The sequence below is a fragment of the Myxocyprinus asiaticus genome, chromosome 20 (genome assembly GCF_019703515.2).
Source record: "Myxocyprinus asiaticus isolate MX2 ecotype Aquarium Trade chromosome 20, UBuf_Myxa_2, whole genome shotgun sequence".
Classification (NCBI taxonomy): Eukaryota; Metazoa; Chordata; class Actinopteri; order Cypriniformes; family Catostomidae; genus Myxocyprinus; species Myxocyprinus asiaticus.
The window spans coordinates 27912088-27932713 of record NC_059363.1 but is presented as its reverse complement, the minus strand read 5'-3'; the positions used below and the strand labels follow the sequence as shown (position 1 = coordinate 27932713).

Sequence of the window (20626 nt, the reverse complement as noted above, 5' to 3'; positions counted from 1 at the left end):
CATAAAGTTAAGCTTTTCTCAACTTTATCATGTTGCCAATGATTGCTGTCAACGGACATTTGGCAGCTCTCTTGGAAAATAAATGAGATCAGGTTGCTTTTTCTTGAGTCACTGGCGGTGTGAATTTGGCTTAACAGTAGTGTACTGTAGTTCCAAAATCTAACAACAGTCTTGTCAACATAATTAACATTTTAATACACATTTAATAGACATTCAAATGCACATTTTGTTTGTTTACAAAGTGTAAAAGTTTTTTTTTTTTTTTGAGTAAATATTGTATGAAATAAGCAATGATACCTCATTTTGGCCCATTTCTGCGGTATCATTGAATGTATCCTTCAAAGACAATCCTAGAAGTCACTTTGATGAGCTCGGTGAAAAATAAATCTGCGGCGGACGAAGAGAGAAACTTTGATTATAAATATACACTGGCGGCCAAAAGTTTTGAATAATGTTCAGATTTTGCTCTTATGGAAAGAAATTGGTACTTTTATTCACCAAAGTGCCATTCAACTGATCACAATGTATAGTCAGGACATTAATAACATGAAAAATTACTATTACAATTTGAAAAAAAGAAAAAGTTCAGAACCTCACTTAAACTACTTCAAAGAGTTCTCATCAATGTCCAGATACTCAGGTGACATTTCACCCCACGCTTCCTGTAGCACTTGTCATAGATGTGGCTGTCTTGTCAGGCACTTCTCACTCACCTTACAGTCTAGCTGATCCCACAAAAGCTCAATGGGGTTAAGATCCATAACACTCTTTTCCAATGATCTGTTGTCCAATGTCTGTGTTTCTTTGCCCACTCGAACCTTTTCTTTTTGATTTCCTGTTTCAAAAGTGGCTTTTTCTTTGCAATTCTTCCCATAAGGCCTGCTCCCCTGAGTCTTCTCTTTACTGTTGTACAGGAAACTGGTGTTGAGCGGGTAGAATTCAATGAAGCTGTCAGCTGAGGACATGTGAGGCGTCTATTTCTCAAACTAGAGACTCTGATGTACTTATCCTCTTGTTTAGTTGTATATCTGGCCTTCCACATCTCTTTCTGTCCTTGTTAGAGCCAGTTGTCCTGTAGTGTACACCTTTATATGAAATATTCAGTTTTTTGGCAGTTTCAAGCATTGTATAGCCTTCATTCCTCAAAACAATGTCTGACTGACGAGTTTCTAGAGAAAGCTGTTTCTTTTTTGCCATTTTTGACCTAATATTGACCTTAAGATATGCCAGTCTTTTGCATAATGTGGCAACTTAAAATCAATCACAAAGACAATGCTAAGCTTCATTTAAAGAACCAAATAGCTTTCAGTTGTGTTTGATATAATGGCAAGTGATTTTCTAGTACCAAATTAGTAATTTAGCATGATTACTCAAGGATAAGGTGTTGGAGTGATGGCTGCTGGAAATGGGGCATGTCTAGATTTGATCAAAAATGACTTTTTTCAAATAGTGCTGGTGCTGTTTTTTACATCAGTAATGTCCTGACTATACATTGTGATCAGCTGAATGCCACTTTGGTGAATTAAAGTACCAATTTCCTTCCGAAACAGCAAAATCTGAACATTATTCCAAACATTTGGCCGCCAGTGCACGTATAATCTATTCAGTACTTAAAAGCATCAATACAAATAGTTTAAAATAATATAAAACTCAAAATTTACCCCAAATATGTGCTTGCTATGTATATTTATGTTAGTGCTTGTTTATGCTCATATTTACACCGATCAGCCACAACATTAAAACCACCTGCCTAATATTGTGAAGGTCCCCCTCTTGCCGTCAAAACAGTGCCAACCCGCATCTCAGAACAGCATTCTGAGATGCTATTCTTCTCACCACAATTGTACAGTGTGGTTATCTTGAGTTACCGTAGACTTTGCCAGTTCGTACCAGTCTGGCCATTCTCTGTTGACCTCTCTCATCAACAAGGCGTTTCCATCCGCAGAACTGCCGCTCACTGAATGTTTTTTGCTTTTGGCACCATTCTGAGTAAATTCTAGAAAATGTTTGTGAAAATCCCAGAAGATCAGCAATTACAGAAATAATCAAACCAACCCATCTGGCACCAACAATCATCCATGCGATTATCTAATCAGCCAATCATGTGGCAGCAGTGCAGTGCATAAAATAATGCAGATACGGGTCAGGAGCTTCAGTTAATGTTCACATCAACCATCATAATGGGGAAAAAAGTGATCTCAGTGATTTAGAGCGTGGCATGATTGTTGGTGCCAGACAGGCTTGTTTGAGTATTTCTGTAATTGCTGATCTTCTGGGATTTTCACACACAACAGTCTCTAGAATTTACTCAGAATGGTGCCAAAAACAAAAAACATCCAGTGAGCGGCAGTTCTGTGGATGGAAATGCCTTGTTGATGAGAGAGGTCAACAGAGAATGGTCAGACTGGTTCAAACTGACAAAGTCTACGGTAACTCAGATAACAGCTCTGTACAATTGTGGTGAGAAGAATATAATCTCAGAATGCTATTCAGAGATGCGGGTTGGCACTGTTTTGGCGGCACGAGTGGAACCAATATTAGGCAGTTGGTTTTAATGTTGTGGCTGATCGGTGTATGTATGATTATGCTTATTAGAGTATTGCATCATTCCTCTCGCGTCACCTATTTTGAAAATAATTGCAAGTTGTATCTCCAGTGCGCTGCATGTGCCTATGTAGGTAGGAGGCATGGAGGCAGCTCACTAAGTTTTGCTACAACCCCACAATAAACGTTTTAATAAATATTTAATCAACATTCTAATAATTAACATTTTCTGTTTTCATTTTCTTTTTTTCTTTTTTTTTTTTTTTTGTAAATATTGTGGGGAATAAGTGTGTCCCTTGCTATAATAATAATGAATTGTTCATAATATATCAGCGTTTTACTGGCCACCGGCCACCCTCCACTGAAGATACAATATTCAATTCAGTTCAGTTCAATTCAATTCAATTGGGAGTCAAGGATCAGGGAGATCAGTGTCATCAATACATCTCTCTCTGTCTCTTTCTCTCTCACATACTTTCTCTCTTTCTCTCTCAAGGCCCATGATGGTTATCACTCAGAAGATCACTTGCTTGGCATTTGAGATTCATGACGGTATGGAATAATTTCAGAGAATTCTTTCTCCCCATTTCAAATCAGATTTTCTGTTTCTTGTCGTCTTGTTGTGCATCTGTCATTGAGGAAATGGTTTTATAGTCAATGATCAGTTAAAAAAATATAATCCTTACACTGTAACCCTAAATCCATATACTGTAGATCTCCAGTCCTGGCTCAGTGAATTACACAATCAATTGAACCTTCCTGCCCCAGTGCTCTCATACGCTGTTGGCTCTGCACTCCAGTGTGGACCAAAGTTGTTTGGGTTGCCAGCTGGATGCACTTCATAGACCACACTTAACTCATTCAACTCACTACACTGCATCTTATGCAACTTTGTGAGATCTGTATACTTGGATGCCAATTGTGCTGCATCTCTCCACATTATCCTGGAAGTTCTGGCTTGTTGATATAGATGTCTGAAGACTGGGTGGAATCAGGATAAACAGACATTCTGTGAGTGTGTAATGGGTAAAACAGTGATTAGCAGGGGAAGGGTGGGTGGCAGAAACCCAAGAGGAACTGCTCTAGTTTTATCAGTGATTGGCACAGCACCCAGGTAAACAGGGCTGCTGATAAGCTAACTAGATCACAAATCAGCCAAACCGAGTTTTTGGAATGTTTAATCAACCACAGAGCTGATCTGCATGACATGTAACTGAGCACTTTCAGAGCCAAACAGAAATATTCTTCACCGTCAGCACATTTCCTTTCCATGAATGGGAAGCTTAATAGGATATTTCACATAAAAAATGAAAATTATTATGGTGTGCCAAACTTGTATGACTTTCTTTCTTTCTTAGAACACAAAAGAAGAAATTTTGAAGAGCGTTTTCCGTGCTCTTTTTCATGCAAAGACAATAAACAGGGACTAAAGCTTTTAAGCTTTAAAAAGGAGGCATCATAAAAAAGGTCCATATGACTTGTGCACTATATTCCAACACTGATTATTGATTGGCACATTATTTTCTTGATAAGTTTTTGAGGCATCAATTTATTAACATTAGCCGACATTTAAATTAGAAGCTTATGCCTAGCGTAATAACGTTGGGTGACCACAAGTGTGTGATATAACATTAACTGTTAATACTGAAGGGTGCATCGATGTGGTGCAGGTGGCAGTCCAAAGTTGTGAATCTAGTTACCATAAACATAAAAGTTATGAAGGTTTTTGAACTTCTTCAAGAATGAACAAAGGGACGTTGATGAGTTTGCAGGTCAGTATATGAAACTAGAGTAACTGCTCAAACTGAATGATTAGAAATGGTGACGTTTATTATGCAAGTTCTCTGTATGTAGCCTTGAATAGGTTTCGTTCAAGCTGTCAAACCACAAAAAGACATACTTGTAACAGAGAATACATTGTGTAGGCTATTTGAAAGCTACATAAACACAATATATCATTCAGTTATGACTACAGTAAATCATCTATGTTCTTTGAAAATTATTTGGGTTGAATTTAATGGAAAACTATGCACGCCGTGTTCTGTGGCGCTGCAGAATTTTAAGCAACCTCTGGAGTCGTAGCTGGGCAATGGTGTGCGTACCTTCACAGGGCTCCAGCCTAAAAAAGTGACTCAGAGCTAATTAGAGCAAATGGCAGTTTTTAGTAGCCAAATCACAGATTTTCTCGATTTAGATTGCTGTTCAAAAACAAGATAGAAAGCCAAAGAAAAGGAATTCAGCTGATAACTCTTTCATCTAAGTTTTAATAAACGGTATATATAGTTGAGAAGATAAGTTTGCATTCTCTTTTATCTCAAATGTTCACACCCCTTTTATAATTTATACAAATATAAGAGATAAAAGATTTTTTATTTATTTATTTCTGCTCTTCAGAATCTACATTACAGATATTTACATAAAGTATAGTATGCATATAATAGTGTGGTGTTGTCTTCTTGAGCATCAATGAATGTTTGCACCTTGTGTAAAAGTCCCTTAATTGTCCTATGTGTCAAAAGCTTGATTTTATATATATATATATATATATATATATAAATAATCAAACCAACCCATCTGGCACCAACAATCATGCCACGGTCCAAATCACTGAGATCACATTTTCCCCCCATTCTGATGGTGGATGTGTACATTAACTGAAGCTCCTGACCCGTATCTGCATGATTTTATACAATGCACTGCTGCCACACGATTGGCTGATTAAATAATCACATGGATGATTGTTGGTGCCAGATGGGCTGGTTTGAGTATTTCTGTAACTGTTGATCTCCTGTGACTTTCACACACAACAGTCTCTAGAATTTACTCTGAATGGTGCCAAAAACAAAAAACATCCAGTGAGCGGCAGTTCTGCGGACGGAAATGCCTTGTTGATGAGAGAGATTGATGGAGAATGGCCAGACTGGTTCGAACTGATAAAGTCTACGGTAACTCAGATAACCACTCTGTACAATTTTGGTGAGAAGAATAGCATCTCAGAATGCTTTTCTGAGTTGCAGGTTGCCGCTGTTATGGTGGCACGAGGGGTAGCTACACAATATTAGGCAGGTGGTTTTAATGTTATGGCTGATCGGTGTATAACGAACAACAACAACCGCGTAGAACTAAAATGAAAAAAGATTGCAGAGCAACACAGCAAAACTTAACAGAACAGAGCGCCACACAGTACACTAGAAACTGCGGATCAGATAAATGTGTGTGAAGTTTATACTAGCTAGCTCGCTATTTTTCCCAACTGTGATGGAACTAAACAAAATATAATTATGTCGGACTTAAATAAGCCAGAGATTGAAGACCCACCACAGTCTCTAAAATTTGTTGTTTGGGAGCATTATGGTTTTGCAGTAAACTATAGTAATATTGGGCAACGAGTAGTGAACAGGACGAAGGCTGTGTGTCGGCTCTGTTTCACCAAAGTTGGGTATGTCTCAGGAAGCACTTCTAACATGATGACTCATTTGCAGTGACATCATCCACATGTGTCTCTTGAGTTTATGGGAGCAAAGCATAAGCAGCCTGTGCAATTTAGTATCTCCACGGCGTTCAAGCAGTGTCTCGCTGCAAGCCTAGACAGAGCTAAAGCGATAACGAAGGCAATAGTAATGATAATGATTTTCCTGAAAACAAAACCTGCAAATTGAGTGATAAGTGCAAGTGGTGAGCTGAAAGGCAAAAGACAGAAATCTGCACTGCTAATGTCATAATTTTGTAGCAGTTATTATAATTTTTTATTTATTTATTTTTTTTACTTTTATTATTATTTATGTTTTTATACAATGTGCATAAAATAGGCTCTTAAGTTTTGTATTGTAATTTCATTGAAGAAATATGCATAGTGCAGTCATGTATAAATGAGCCTTCACAATAAGAATTGTTGCCCATCAGCCACTGTGTTTTCAATATATATATACTGCATACTGTATGTGCAATATAATAAATGCAACTTCGAGACATCATATTTATTGATGGAGTACATGGAATTTGTATTTTTTTTAGCTAAATTATGACCAAAATAAAGAAAAACTAATAATAAAATAAAATTAGTACAATTAGTATTTTTATAATGTACCAAGTTAGAAGGTCCCCCTTTAAGTAACAGCATAATCTGAGAGAGAATTTCTTTCATTTGTAATAATAAAGGACATCATAACTGAAATACACCCAGATGAATCAGAACTGAATAGAATAAAAAGCTTGTGAATCGGAATCAAATCGGGAAATCTATCAATACCCAGCCCTGGTCCCCATTCAGTGTAGTTGCATGGAAAAGTCATATGGGTTGGGAACAACATGAGGGTGAGTAAATGAAAGAATGTTCAATTTTGAGTGAACTATTACTTTAAGAGCATGACCTGAGTTAACTCACTGAACATCTGGTTAAAACTGCAACACAGCACTTCTGAGCTGCCTCTGGATGACTCGCCATTAGCTCTGCATGACCCACTGTTCTGCAGACAACACATGTGACATTTTAATCCATGTGTATTAATGAAGTTGTGCAATGGACTCTTCCCTCTAACAGTTTATGTAGAACTGCACACAAAGCAGTGGAGCATGGCACTGCAACACTGTAGAGAATGACCTTTGACCAGTGCCAGACAAATTTTGATGAGTGATGAAAGTAATTGCATTGCAGTATGTAATTACAGAAAGTAGTACAGAAAACACTGCACTTAAAAAATCAATGAATGCCATTACATTAGAAAACAAATATCTAACTAAAACTCACCTTGACATCAGTATGTTAAAAGTAATTGCAAAAATAAAGATAGTTTCAACAAAACGTCTAACATAATTTGTTAACAAATTCCACTTGGTGTAATATTTTATTCTGCAATGGCATTCAGACATTTTTAAGTGTGACTTAAGTGTCCAAATATATTTGGGGCCACTATATGTTTGTGTGCTCTTACAAACACAGGGTTCTGTGGGCCCATGTAGTACTTGAGAGGGCTGCCCAGTATACAAATACTATTAGATGTTGTATGATGCTGTCACATTTGCTAAAAGAGTGAAAGAGATGGATTGTGCATACTTCTGTGTGTTCATGCCACTGTGGTATGCACACAATTTCCCAGCAGCCATTAAGGATGCAGGAGTTGATAGGGAGACTAATCTAGTTGTCAGTACATTGACTGTGATGAATAAAGATCCGATCCGTTCTCTTTACTAACCCCTCACACTTTATGCTGCAGACTGGAGCAGAGAAGCTCAGTGGTACAGAACACAACATTACAGTGTATGTATATATGAATGTGTGTACTGTATATATACTTTTCCATTTTTTTTCTTTAAAGCAGTACCTTGTTGTCAAAGATTAAAAACCTTGTTTTGGTGCAGTGATTACATGTTTCATGAATAGACGATCCCTAGATGTTGGCCGGAATAGACGCATAAGCATCTACACTACAAATAAAATGTGGTCATGTGCGTCGCTCATAGTCTTGCGTATCCAGTCTTTTGACTATCGGTATTAAGTCTGGTCCTCGTTGCAGCTTACTCTGGCCATCTTATCTTAAATAGATTGTAGCACAATAATAAACTGTTGTTGAAAAAGTACATTCAAATAATGATGCGACAGTCTCCGCAAATGGTTTTACACCAACAAAATTGTGGAAAATGTTTATAGACCTGCATTACCTCACTGGTAATTGTAATTTTAAGGAATATATCACCCAAAAATTAAAATTCTGGTATCATTTACTCACCCTCGTGTCATTTCAAACCTGTCTGGCTTTCTTATTTAAGGCACGGTCACATTTACCTCCACACGCTGAAATTCTGCTGGCGAAATACAGTCGGCTCAATTGGGAATTTTACGTAATGGACTTCCGGTTGCAAAGAATTTTCGCTCTTGGATTTCCCGTGGAGTTCAAGTGTGATGAACTTTGACAGCTGAATTCTCCACGTTGACCAATAGGAAGTTGCTTGGTTTGGCAGTGACCTCTGTGCGGGCGGTGCTTTATACACAGCTACACTGATTATTCACAATGGAAAAGGATATCATTTTAGTGGTGAGGTTCTTTTTAACTTCACTCTCACAGTATAAAGTGTAGCATTAAATAGAGGCTGCTGGGCAATTTGTTTTTTGTTTTTTTGCTGGTTTCACAAGCGCTCAATGTCCGCCTACGCTTCCTTTGTGCTCACGAAAATTGAGAGAGTTCTGGGAAACTTGCTGCAGTCTTGTTGAAAATTTTCAGCAAATTTGACACTCTTTATTTTCACATTCAATTGAGCTTTGTAGCAAACTCTTCATTGTCGCCAAAGGTTTGCTGCAGGTTCACCACTATCGGCGGTGAAGAGCTGCCAAACATTTGCAGTGAATCGCAAGCTCATCTGCATATGAAAATAATGAGTGGGTAATTTGCTGCAAGTTTGTGGCAAGTTTGCAGCAAGTTTGCGGCAACTCTAGATTTTTTGTTAGGGTTAATTAACTCACTTTAAAGCTTAAAAAAGGCCCAAAGATCCAAAAGTATCATTAAAGTAGTCCATGTGACTTTTAAATCATATTCCAAAGGCATAGACGGTTTTGGTGATAACCCAAAATTTAAGTCATTTTTCAATGAAAATCTTTACATCCGTTGTGCTTTCTTGAGTGCATTAAAGAAGCTTGTTCACAGTGAGAACTTGTTGTTTTTAGCGCTTCTGTGTTCTACACAAAAAACGCCATGTGGTTCAGAGCAACATGAGTGCGAGTAAATGTTGACCGAATCTTCATTTTTGAGTGAACTGTCCCTTTAACTTTGAAAGCTCTCTGTTACTGTTAGCACAGATGTATGATTATAGTTTATATTTGTACTTGATGAATGTGTGTGAATGTGCATCATCATGTGAGCTCCATTCACACAAATCTGTGTATCAGAGTGTAGATGCTGTTTCTTCAGATTAGTGTGAACCACAGGAGACCAAAACACCCCCACCCCAATACTCCTGCAGTACTGTTACTGCTTCATAATCAAACCAAACATAAAATCTCATCTGTGTATCTCAGCTTCTCAAACAAATACCTTATGGGTGTGTTGGATGTGTGTTTCCCCACAGGTCTGATGAAGAGGGAGGAGCATCTGAAACCCAGTCAAAAGTATCTTGCTGTCAGGTATGTGTGAAAGGTACTGTATGTTTGTGTCTGGAATGTGATCACACATTTACTCTGTCTTATTTTAAGAACAAAACACATTTTGTATGCACTGTAACAGCAGTCCATGTGATATTTATTGCATGCATATATGATATTTCTAATAACAAATTACACTTGAAGCATGTACTGTATATACTGTATACACAGTGTCTTTGAGGTGTGGCACTGAAACTCACACCATTGGTAGCACCAGAAGGTGACCATCGTCAGGCTAATGTCAGAGCAATGTTGTGATAGCACCACAAAGCCAGTGTTTAGATGTTTCAGGAAATCAGCCCACAAATAGCTTACTTTCAGTTGTCATTACAAGTTAAACTAGAACAGGAGGAAGTGTTTTAGCATCCCAAAATGTATACACTGTCTCTTCGGACAGAGGAAAGTCCCTTTCACTGATCAAATGTGTGTTATTCCCCTACAGAAAGTAAAAAGCGTTCTTTAATAACAACAGTTTTGAGCACAGAAATACATTGCAGATTCCAATACTAGCAAACCCTTGCAGGCTTAAAAGTAGCAAGTCAGGTTTACAAAAGCTGTTGCCAAGCAACTGAAAATTTCCGTCACACCATGTGAGCCAGTATCCTCACAGGAAGTTGTCAGGAGTGAGGAGGTTCGGAAGTCGCACCCTAAAGTTAATGTGTGCAGTTTTTAACAAAGTTGGCACCAAGCCATTTATTTCTCTGTGACACAAAATATGTGAAACTCCTGCGATTTACAGAATGTGAGGTAACATTCCAGAACTTACATACTGACATTCCTGTTAAAACATGCCACACTGTCATGTTTGTTTAATGCTAAATTAAGCCACTATGTACTGGTCACATATGATGCAACTCCTACATAGTGTGTATGTATAGGCCTATATATATATATACACATTATATACACCGATCAGCCACAACATTAAAACCACCTGCCTAATATTGTGTCAGCACCAACCCGCATCTCAGAAAAGCATTCTGAGATGATATTGTTCTCACCACAATTGTACAGAGCGGTTATCTGAGTTACTATAGACTTTGTCAGTTCGAACCAGTCTGGCCATTCTCCATCAATCTCTCTCATCAACAAGGCATTTCCATGCGCAGAACTGTCGCTTAATTGATGTTTTTTGTTTTTGGCACCATTCTGAGTAAATTCTAGAGACTGTTGTGCGTGAAAATCCCAGAAGATCAGCAGTTACAGAAATATTCAAACCAGCCCGTCTGGCACCAACAATCATCCATGTGATTATCTAATCAGCCAATTGTGTGGCAGCAGTGCATAAAATCATGCAGATACGGGTCAGGAGCTTCAGTTAATGTTCACATCAACCATCAGAATGGGGAAAGAAATGTGATCTCAATGATTTGGACCGTGGCATGATTGTTGGTGCCAGATGGGCTGGTTTGAGTATTTCTGTAACTGCTGATCTCCTGGGATTTTCACACACAACAGTCTCTAGAATTTACTCAGAATGGTGCCAAAAACTAAAACATCCAGTGAGCGGCAGTTCTGTGGACGGAAATGCCTTGTTGATGAGAGAGGTCAACAGAGAATGGCCAGACTGGTTTGAACTGACAAAGTCTATGGTAACTCAGATAACAGCTCTGTACAATTGTGGTGAGAAGAATAGCATCTCAGAATGCTATTCAGAGATGCAGGTTGGCGCTTTTCTGGCAGCACGAGGGAGACCTACACAATATTAGGCAGGTGGTTTTACTGTTGTTGCTGATCAGTGTGTGTGTGTGTGTGTGTATATATATATATATATATATATATATATATATATATATATATATATATATATATATAAAATTAATATAAAAATATTTTTTGGAAATTTTAGTTTTTATTTCATAGTCCAATGTTAAATTATTAGGGATGCCAGTTTAATGTGTTAATTCATTGAAATTAATTATATAAAAAAAATAACGCAATTATGTCCCTGGATCATAAAAATAAATATTCATATCATCTGAGCAATTCAAGCTTGAAATACCACCTGTTTTCAGCAGCTGTATAGGCAACATCCTCGGGCTTGCGTGACACTTGCGATATCACAAGATGAGAACTCATTCGTGCATTCAAACACAGTTGGACGGAGCGCAATTCTGAAAGCAGGGGTCTCGAGACGTGTTTTTCAAACTGCGTTTAACTTGACTCCGTGACCTAGAAACCCGTTGATTATAACGCAATGCAACCAAAGCAAGATGCTCCAAAAACTTCCATCGGACACGTGTACATTGATGCGTCCTTAGATAAGCCCTTATAACAAATCTATCCCTGTCAGATTGATGAATTCAATTGAAAAATGGTTTGCCGTGGACTCTAGGCCAGTGATAGGTTTATGTTTAGTAATATGGAAATAATCAGTATATTGCCTTCTAAAATAACTTTTTGTGCTGTGTTATCAATGCTTTACTGGTCTACCACAATAGTGGTAACATTATCACAATAATTATATGATTTTTTTTATATTTATAATTAAGGGTGTGCAGCAAAACCATTATCTGTTTTTGTAGTTGTTCATATGACAAAATTATCTGTATCTGTCTCTGTATCTGGATAGAACCGAGTGTGGGCGGGGCTTAAACCGGAAGAGCATCAAAACTAAATGAAATGCCCAATTTTAAATGTTACTCTTACATTTATAGTTTATATTAATAAAATATGCCTTGTATATGCCTTTTCATAATAATTTCCTAATAATAATAATACGAATTACTATTATTATTATACAACTATTATTTTTTTTTTTTTTATTTTTTTTTTTTTTACCAGATGAAGCTGAATTTGTAGGTTACATTAACTGTGTAATATGTTGTTAACTTTGGTTTCTCCTGGTATTTCAGATATTAATATCTGCAAGAAACAGAATTTTCATTTATTCTGGAGGCAGGATGTGTCAAGCAAAATGTGGAATGTCAAGCACACATTCTGCAGTGAATACTAAATACAAATTCAAACATTAAAAGAATAAAATCAATATAGCCTACAAACAGGTGAAAATTCGTAAGTCTATCAGGAATTTTTACGGTAAGACACCATTATTTAGTTAAATAATAACAATAATAATAATAATAAATTTATATAGCACCTTCCCAGAGGTAGCACAGTTTAAAGAAGAAGAAGAAGAAAAAAAACAGAGCATGTTTCAGTTTCTTCATTTTACATAAGGAGGAATATTCCTAATAGATGAATACTCTATGGAGCATTTAAACCTTTATGGACAATTAACTTTTTTTTTTCTGAGTAAAGTCTTATCAAGATAATTTTCTTAATTGCTGATGTGGACATAAATGTGGTCAACTTTAAAAGACGGATTAACGGGCTCCAAGTTGAAATCATCACTTCAGGTCAGGAATTTAAAATCACGCTCAGGTTTAGGCTATAAATGAATACATGGGAATCACGTGTGAATCAAGTGATACATTAACATAGACAATTCAAGAAGCGGAAAGTGTATATGATGACGTATCTTATTGTTACACTTGATAAGCTCCAGATGCACAATTGACAGAGACCGCAAATGGAGTCGAGACCGCGCACATCCAATCTGAAATCACAGCGTGCGCATTTTCATTCATAAGGTTTACACATTAGAAATATTGGCTGCACAGATTCATAAATTCTTTGTAATTTTGTATATGTTTATTTAAAATGTCGCTTTATCCTTGTGCCTCTTGGATAATCTCCATCCCTGAATTGGCTACATCACTCTACTCTCCTCTCCACCAATAGCTAGTGTCTGGTGGGCATTCTGGCGCACTATGGCTGCCGTCGCATCATCCAGGTGGATGCTGCACACTGGTGGTGGTTGAGGAGATTCCCCCTATACTATGTAAAGCGCTTTGAGTGCCTAGAAAAGCGCTATATAAATGTAAGGAATTATTATTATTATTATTATAATCAGTTATATGAATATTTTTTATATTATTCGAATGAATCCGTTAATTGTTTTTAAGTCATTATTTGTGCCTTTCCGAATAAGGTATTCAGCTTCGGGCACATCCCTATTTATAATATATATTTATAATTATTCAAATATAATTATTTATAATTATTTAATCATTGTATTTTGGATTTGTGTTATCTGCGGGCCTTTCTCAAATATTTACTGTATAAATTAAATTATTTGTATTAATTAATCAGTATATTATGTAATTAACTAGATTTAAAAAAATGTAATCAATTGACAGCCCTATAAATGATAAAGTATTATATATATATAATTTTTTTTTTTTTTTATCAACAAATATTAGATTAATTATAATAACTTAAATTAGATCTTAAAAAGATATTTTCCCCTTTAATAGATTCAATGTACTTTTTGTTAGTAGTTTGTATTGTAGCAGACTGCTTTATCAAAAGGTTTGTTTGGCTGTAGTTTAACAACTAACATTTCCTAATGCTGAAATTTTTAAAAACTTAAATATTTGTACATTTTCATTATTATCTACCCTAAAAAGCCATTAAGACTTTGAAAATTAACATTGGATGTGCTTTGTGACTTAATTATGCATATTGGATGAGTTACTTTTGCTCTTGTGTTTCCTGTGCAGAAAAATGCCCAGTCTGCTGGCGTATCTGAGTTATAACTGTAACTTCATGGGGATCCTGGCAGGCCCGACTTGCTCTTACAATGATTACATAGCCTTTATAGAGGGCAGATGCTACGAGCTCAGACATGTGGAGTCAAATGGAAAAGAGAACTGCAAATTCAAGCAGAGTGACCCTTCACCTAAGGTAATGTGATGCCTTTTGCTCTCTAGCTCTCTCTGGTGACCAAATGCAGTTAAAATTAGAGCTGAGTGCTGTATAATAAAAATGCATTTCAGTAGTCTGGCTCAGACTTAGACTTCGCTCCAAAAGTCCTTAAACAGTAAATAATGGTCTGCACAGGCATTTAGTTGAAGCCCAAATCCGGCCCATAAACGAGACCCTGTGACCTAACCTGATGTAAACCCCAAAATGCTCACTCTGTTATTATTTGCACAGAGGAAATAATGGTTCAGCGAGCTAGACGCAGCAAGCCAATAGTTCACTGACTCAGATATTAAAACAGAAGACTCCATGAAAAGGCTTGATGAATGAGTATTCATATAGTATATACATACTGTAAATACATAGTATTTTCATAAACAGAAATGTGTATACACCCCACATAACACGATAAATTTAGTGCAAGATGAGTCATCCATTTGTATTCTGTTTTTCCGAAAGATAAATAAATTGGGATTGTGTGCTTCTGCTTGAAGTAAATTTTGTCAACTTTTTGGAGTACACTTACATATAAAAAGCCACAAAAGTCCAATCTAGATTTTTGTTCTTTTTAAACACAAGATTTATAAAATGTTTTCCCTTAAAGGATAGTTCACCCAAAAATGAATATTCACTCATCATTTACTCACCCTCATGCCATCCCAGATGTGGATGTGACTTCCTTTCTTCTGCAGAACACAAATTAAGATTTTTAGAAGAATATTTCAGCTCTTTTGGTCCATACAATGAAAGTGAATGGGTACCTAAAATTTGAAGATCCAAAAAGCACATTAAGGCAATATAAAAGCAATCCATACGACTCCAGTGGTTAAATCAATGTCTTTGAAAGTGATTTTGATAAGTGTGGGTGAGAAACAGATCAATATTGAAGTCCTTTTTTACTTTGAAATTTCTTCCCTGCCCAATAGGTGGCGATAAGCATAAAGAATGTGAATCGCCAAAAACAAAAGAAGAAGAGTGTAAAGTGGAGATTTATAGTAGAATAGTAAAAATAGGACTTATATAATGTAGGACTTATATAAATGTCAATAGAAATGACATTTATGTGCTTTTTGGAGCTTCAAAATTTTGGTCACCATTCACTTAAATTGTATGGACCAAAAGAGCTGAGATATTCTTCTAAAAATCTTTATTTGGGTTCAGCAAGAGAAAGAAAGTCATACACATCTTGGATGGCATGAGGGTGAGTAAATTATTAGAGAATTTTCATTTTTGGGTGAACTCTTCCTTTAGTTACAAACCCAAAACCGATGCAAACCTGTGCAATCTTACCGATGCAAGTTATATCTGGAAAAACTGACTCAAACTCGGCATGAAACCCGAATGTTTGTTGGGTCTCACCAGGCTTGGGTCAGGTAGCAGGCCTCTAGTACATGGAGACAGCCATCATAAATGAAAGCAAAGGACATTTGAATGTGGTTGAACAGGAATTTAATGACCCCTTTAGATAGAAAATGGTGACAGAACCAGTTTTATAATCCTTTTGTGGAAGTGTTATGAGTGGGGTGAATGAGGTTACTCCTGTGTAGGAAGATGTAGAAACTGAGGCCAATAAGGAGATCTCACCTAAATTTTCTATGCTCCAGTTAAAAGTAACTGGACTTTGTTTTTTCGTAAATACCTCTTTCAAACCTCTTTGGAACCACTTGATGGAAAAATGGAAAATACAGTAATATCCAGTTGCTTTTGACTAAAGCCACTTTAGAATGACCTGGATTAATGAAAACCTTTGTAGACCATAAAAGCTCTTGGGATTACTTAGGCTTGCTGTGTAGAGAGTTTGTTTAGAGTATAGCTATAGTGATAAACATACTCTTATCAGCATTTCCTGCTCAAGAGCTTTATAATAGTCCTCTCAATTTAATGGACTCCAGCAACAGTTTTAGCCATGTCTTTGCTTGCCCCAGACCTTGTTACACTTTGTCAGTGATTCATGGGCTTCATCTTCAATAGACAAACAACAACAAAAACATTTGTTGAAACAGCTCGTTAGCAAACTCCGTAAGAGCTTGAGGAAGGTGACTTTTGAAAATTAATTTCCTGTTGCACAATGGTAAACTTCACTACCCAGATGGGTACTTACTGATACCAAAACAAAATATGTTTTTATTATACACATTTAAAGGAATAGTTCACCCAAAAATGTAATTTATGTCATAATGTACTTATGTCATTCCAAACCAAACCTGTATGACTTTCTTTCTTATGCGGAATACAAAAGGATTTATTTTTAATGAATATTCTTTGTTTTGTTTTTCCAATACAACAGTTGATAGTGACTCTGTGTTCAAGCAAAAAGTCTTATTTTATTCCACTGGATTGCAGCAAGTACTAGAAAAAATAATGTTTCCTCTATCACCTTCCTTCACATTTTACTGATCTGAAATGTGGATGGTGCTCTAATGCATTTTAGCGCTCACCCATTGACAGCAAATATTTTATTTTATTATTTTTTTAAGTGCTGAGAGCTTCCACACTGTTTTGTTTAATATCTTGGCTTCTGAGTTTCCTAGAAGCCCAATTTAGGTGTCATTGGAAAGCAGAGAATCACAGCTTTACAAAGACTTCTATAGATGGGAACCTATTTTGCTGATGATTTGTTTCTTATACTTTTTCATATTGTTTCAAAACGATTTTGACACAGCATTGGATTATTCACCCAAGCAAATTAACAAACAAGTTAACAAGTAATTTCTTTAACTCATTTTAAAGCTAACAACCCAAGGTAAGGTTTGAGATAAAGTTTAAGGGCTTTTTGGGGCTTACAGATCAGTGGTCAGCAAAGAAAAGAGGTGTTTGCATTTTATGCCTTACCGAAGTAAAATGTCACTTTGTGATATTTTTGAAAATACTTTTAACTGTGGTATTATGGCAACACAATTCCTGAGAATGAGAGCTTTCATTTAATGTATGACTTGTCTATTGTGCAATGTGAAGGATTTTTATATTCATTTAAAAATTTCTACCACGTAACCTCTAGGTGAGGCCAATTTGCAACAAAAAAGTTTTCAGGCCATATTTTGTTATTTTATGTAATTAAATGAAAAAGTTCATCTCTAATCTCTGAATAGTTCAGATTCTAATCTTTTAAATGATACCACATATGCCTAATTGATGCATCCAGGGACTTCACTGTTTTAAGTGATAAAATGGCTTGCCATATAGAGCCTGCCCACGGACTCACCGGCGGAGAGTTTAAAAGGTTTTAATGTTTATGAAAAGTTACATTTGCTTTATTTTAAACATTTCTGTGTGGTTTTAAGATCCATTCCTATGTTAGTGGCTAGGTATTTATGCTCGTTTTAAGAACTCTTACAGAGTCATTTCTGCTTATGCCATTGGCAAAAATGTTGCTTGATTTCTGGAATTTTTGTGTGTTTTGCTTGTTTCAATAGGGCCTTTTTTACCATTTAAGCAAATTGAACATACTATGTATACTGTTTTTTTTTTTAAGTGTAAATTGCACAATTCATGCTATCAGTTGATCACTCAAGATGATCTTTTAAGTTTCTTATGGAATTAACCCATTTGTACAAATTTCCTGAATCATGTCTTATTCTTGAAACAGGATCGTTCATTTGGATGTTCGACTAACCAAAACTGTTACTGCTTGAAAATTTGTCCAAAAAAAAAAAAAGACTCAAAACAATACATTAATTAGACATAAATTAGACATTTTTATTGAAAAACAACACAAGGATACTGATTGCAAAATGTAAAATACTAAAGCAAAATAAAAAATGTATTTGTTTTTTTTGTGCAATTTTTTTGTGATTGATCATGAAATACTAGTTTAGTTTTGATTACTGTACCACAGCTACTATTTATTGACATCTTGATCACATTTGTTTAGAGATTTTATTAACCATCAGTAGTCTGACTGTCTGAAATGTTTTGTGTTGCTGTTATAGAGGGATGTGATCCAGAAAGTCTTCACATGTGCTCTGTCCCTGCTGGTGTATTTGGTGATCTACACCGCATGCCCCACTGACCGTGTCATCGATGACTCCTTCATGGCCTCTAACCCATTTTACATCCAGGTCCTGTACCTCTACATCTCCATGCTGGCCTTACGTCCTAAGTACTACTTTGTATGGACATTAGGTGAGTAGAACAGATGGGCAATATGCTCAGCTTGTATTAAATTATACATATAGCTGAGATGTATATGGGATGAAAATGACCCAGCTATTTAAATGGAAGCTCCATTATTTTGATTTGTATATGTGCTTTTAAAAGAACAATATGCATACATCTTTGTTAATCAGAATTATGCTAAGAAAATGTGCAAAACTGAATTCATGGCCATGTTCGGAATTCCAAACTACTTATACTGTATCTGCATTCATAATAATATTTTTTACTCATTTGATTGAACTACATAGCCATTTTTACTTGATGCAACATGATAACTGGACAGCGCTCATTTAAATTAAATGCTATGATAATAAGGTCACTATGTAGCATACTAAAGTTTGAAATAATTATCATTGCATAATGTCCACATATAATTTTTTTAAATAGCAGGCAGTATACAGTGCATACTGTGCAATTGTAGGAACAAGTACATTAGGATGCAATTCCAAACATAGTCCATGACTGTATTCGGAATCGCATACTACCATACAACTATTACTATTTTTGCCATATCTTTAAATAAACTAGTAAGAGTAGTATGGCAGTATGCCTTTCCGAACTGAGCCCATGTTCAAGTAGTGTATTATACTGCCCTCTTGTGTTCAAAAAGGGCATTTGAGTGTTTTCTCTCAGTTGTTTCCCAAATACTGCTGATTAAAGATCTGGGTTGGGTTGCACCAGCTGTGCATAAGGTCTCACTTAAGTTGGGACGTAAAGTTCAAACTAAGTGCGTAGTTAGTTTGTAACTAAGTCAGTGCTTAAGGCAAGACTTAGCTATTAAGTTGTACACACTCCGTAAAGTAATGCGTAGTTGCATAATATGACGTTTACCTGTTTTGATCCAATAAGCAGCCTTCAAATTTGTACACAGAAGTGTTAAAAAAGACATGTATTTTAGTTTTTGTTATAGTTGATGTTCAAACCTTGTATGCTTTTTTTTTTTTTTTTTTTTACATAATATTCTCTCTCGTAAATGTAAACGATTGTAAATATCAATATCACCATATACTGCATGTCTAAAGGATTAAAGTCTGTCATGCAGAACATGAGCTCACTGATGTCATTAAATCAGTCTGATTTTTTTTATTCCATCAGTTACTCCTGGTTGGAGGTTTCCGTAAATATTTAGTTCATAACTAGGGTTACGTTCTACCTAAGTTTAATGGTGCAACACTCAAATATTTAGTAGTGCGTAAATTGTGACTTAGTGCCCATTTACTCCTCAACTAGGCTATGTTGTAATGTACGTTTGGCTGGTGCAACCGGCCCCTGGTGACTTTGCATCAGAGTTATCAATATATATTTCCCCTCTTTTACAGCTGATGCCATCAACAATGCAGCTGGTTTTGGCTTTAATGGCTATAACACAGACGGTACACCAAAATGGGACAGAATATCAAACTTGAAAATAATGGACATTGAGGTACTGTAGGATACGAACAAATTAAGCCACTTCCAGCAGTTTGCCTTCTCTATAGATCCATACTCAAATATATCATATGTTTCCTAATGTTCTTGACAGTTTGCCACCAGCTTTAAGATGTTCTTGGATAACTGGAATATTCAGACAGCCCTTTGGTTAAAAAGGTGAGCACTTCAATACAGAATAATCTTAACTGAGCATTTGTCTTCTTTCTGAAAAAAGGAATATGAGCTTTGATGTTGCTGTTACCCACAGGGTGTGTTACGAGCGCTGCCCGTACAATCCGACAGCAGCCACTTTCCTCCTCTCCGCCATGTGGCACGGAGTGTACCCGGGGTATTACCTGACTTTCGTCACGGGCATCGGCATGACAATGGCAGCACGGGCAGTGAGTATTCTTAAGTGACATTGGCTGCTTCACCAAGAAATACATAGTCCACTCAAAGGAATAGTTCACCGAAAAATAATTTACTCACCATTGTGTAAAACTCATAAGACTTTCTTTCTTCTACGGAACACAAACAAAGATATTATGATATATTTTTGTCCATACAATGCAAATCAATGGGGCCCAACACTTTCAAGTTTCAAAAAGAACATAAAGG

At 36.3% G+C, this 20626-nt stretch overlaps 1 protein-coding gene across 3 annotated transcripts in view; it reads left to right on the top strand.

Annotated features, from left to right (window-relative positions):
* Positions 1-20626, top strand: part of LOC127411261 (lysophospholipid acyltransferase 2-like) — a 93139-nt gene that overhangs the window by 63550 nt on the left and 8963 nt on the right. For all 3 annotated transcript variants that reach the window (XM_051646693.1, XM_051646694.1, XM_051646695.1), the window contains 7 exons: positions 3041-3096; positions 9604-9658; positions 14242-14425; positions 18373-18565; positions 19918-20021; positions 20121-20185; positions 20277-20409. In XM_051646693.1, the coding sequence (XP_051502653.1) occupies positions 3041-3096; positions 9604-9658; positions 14242-14425; positions 18373-18565; positions 19918-20021; positions 20121-20185; positions 20277-20409 (790 nt within the window). The remainder of the gene's footprint in view (positions 1-3040; positions 3097-9603; positions 9659-14241; positions 14426-18372; positions 18566-19917; positions 20022-20120; positions 20186-20276; positions 20410-20626) is intronic.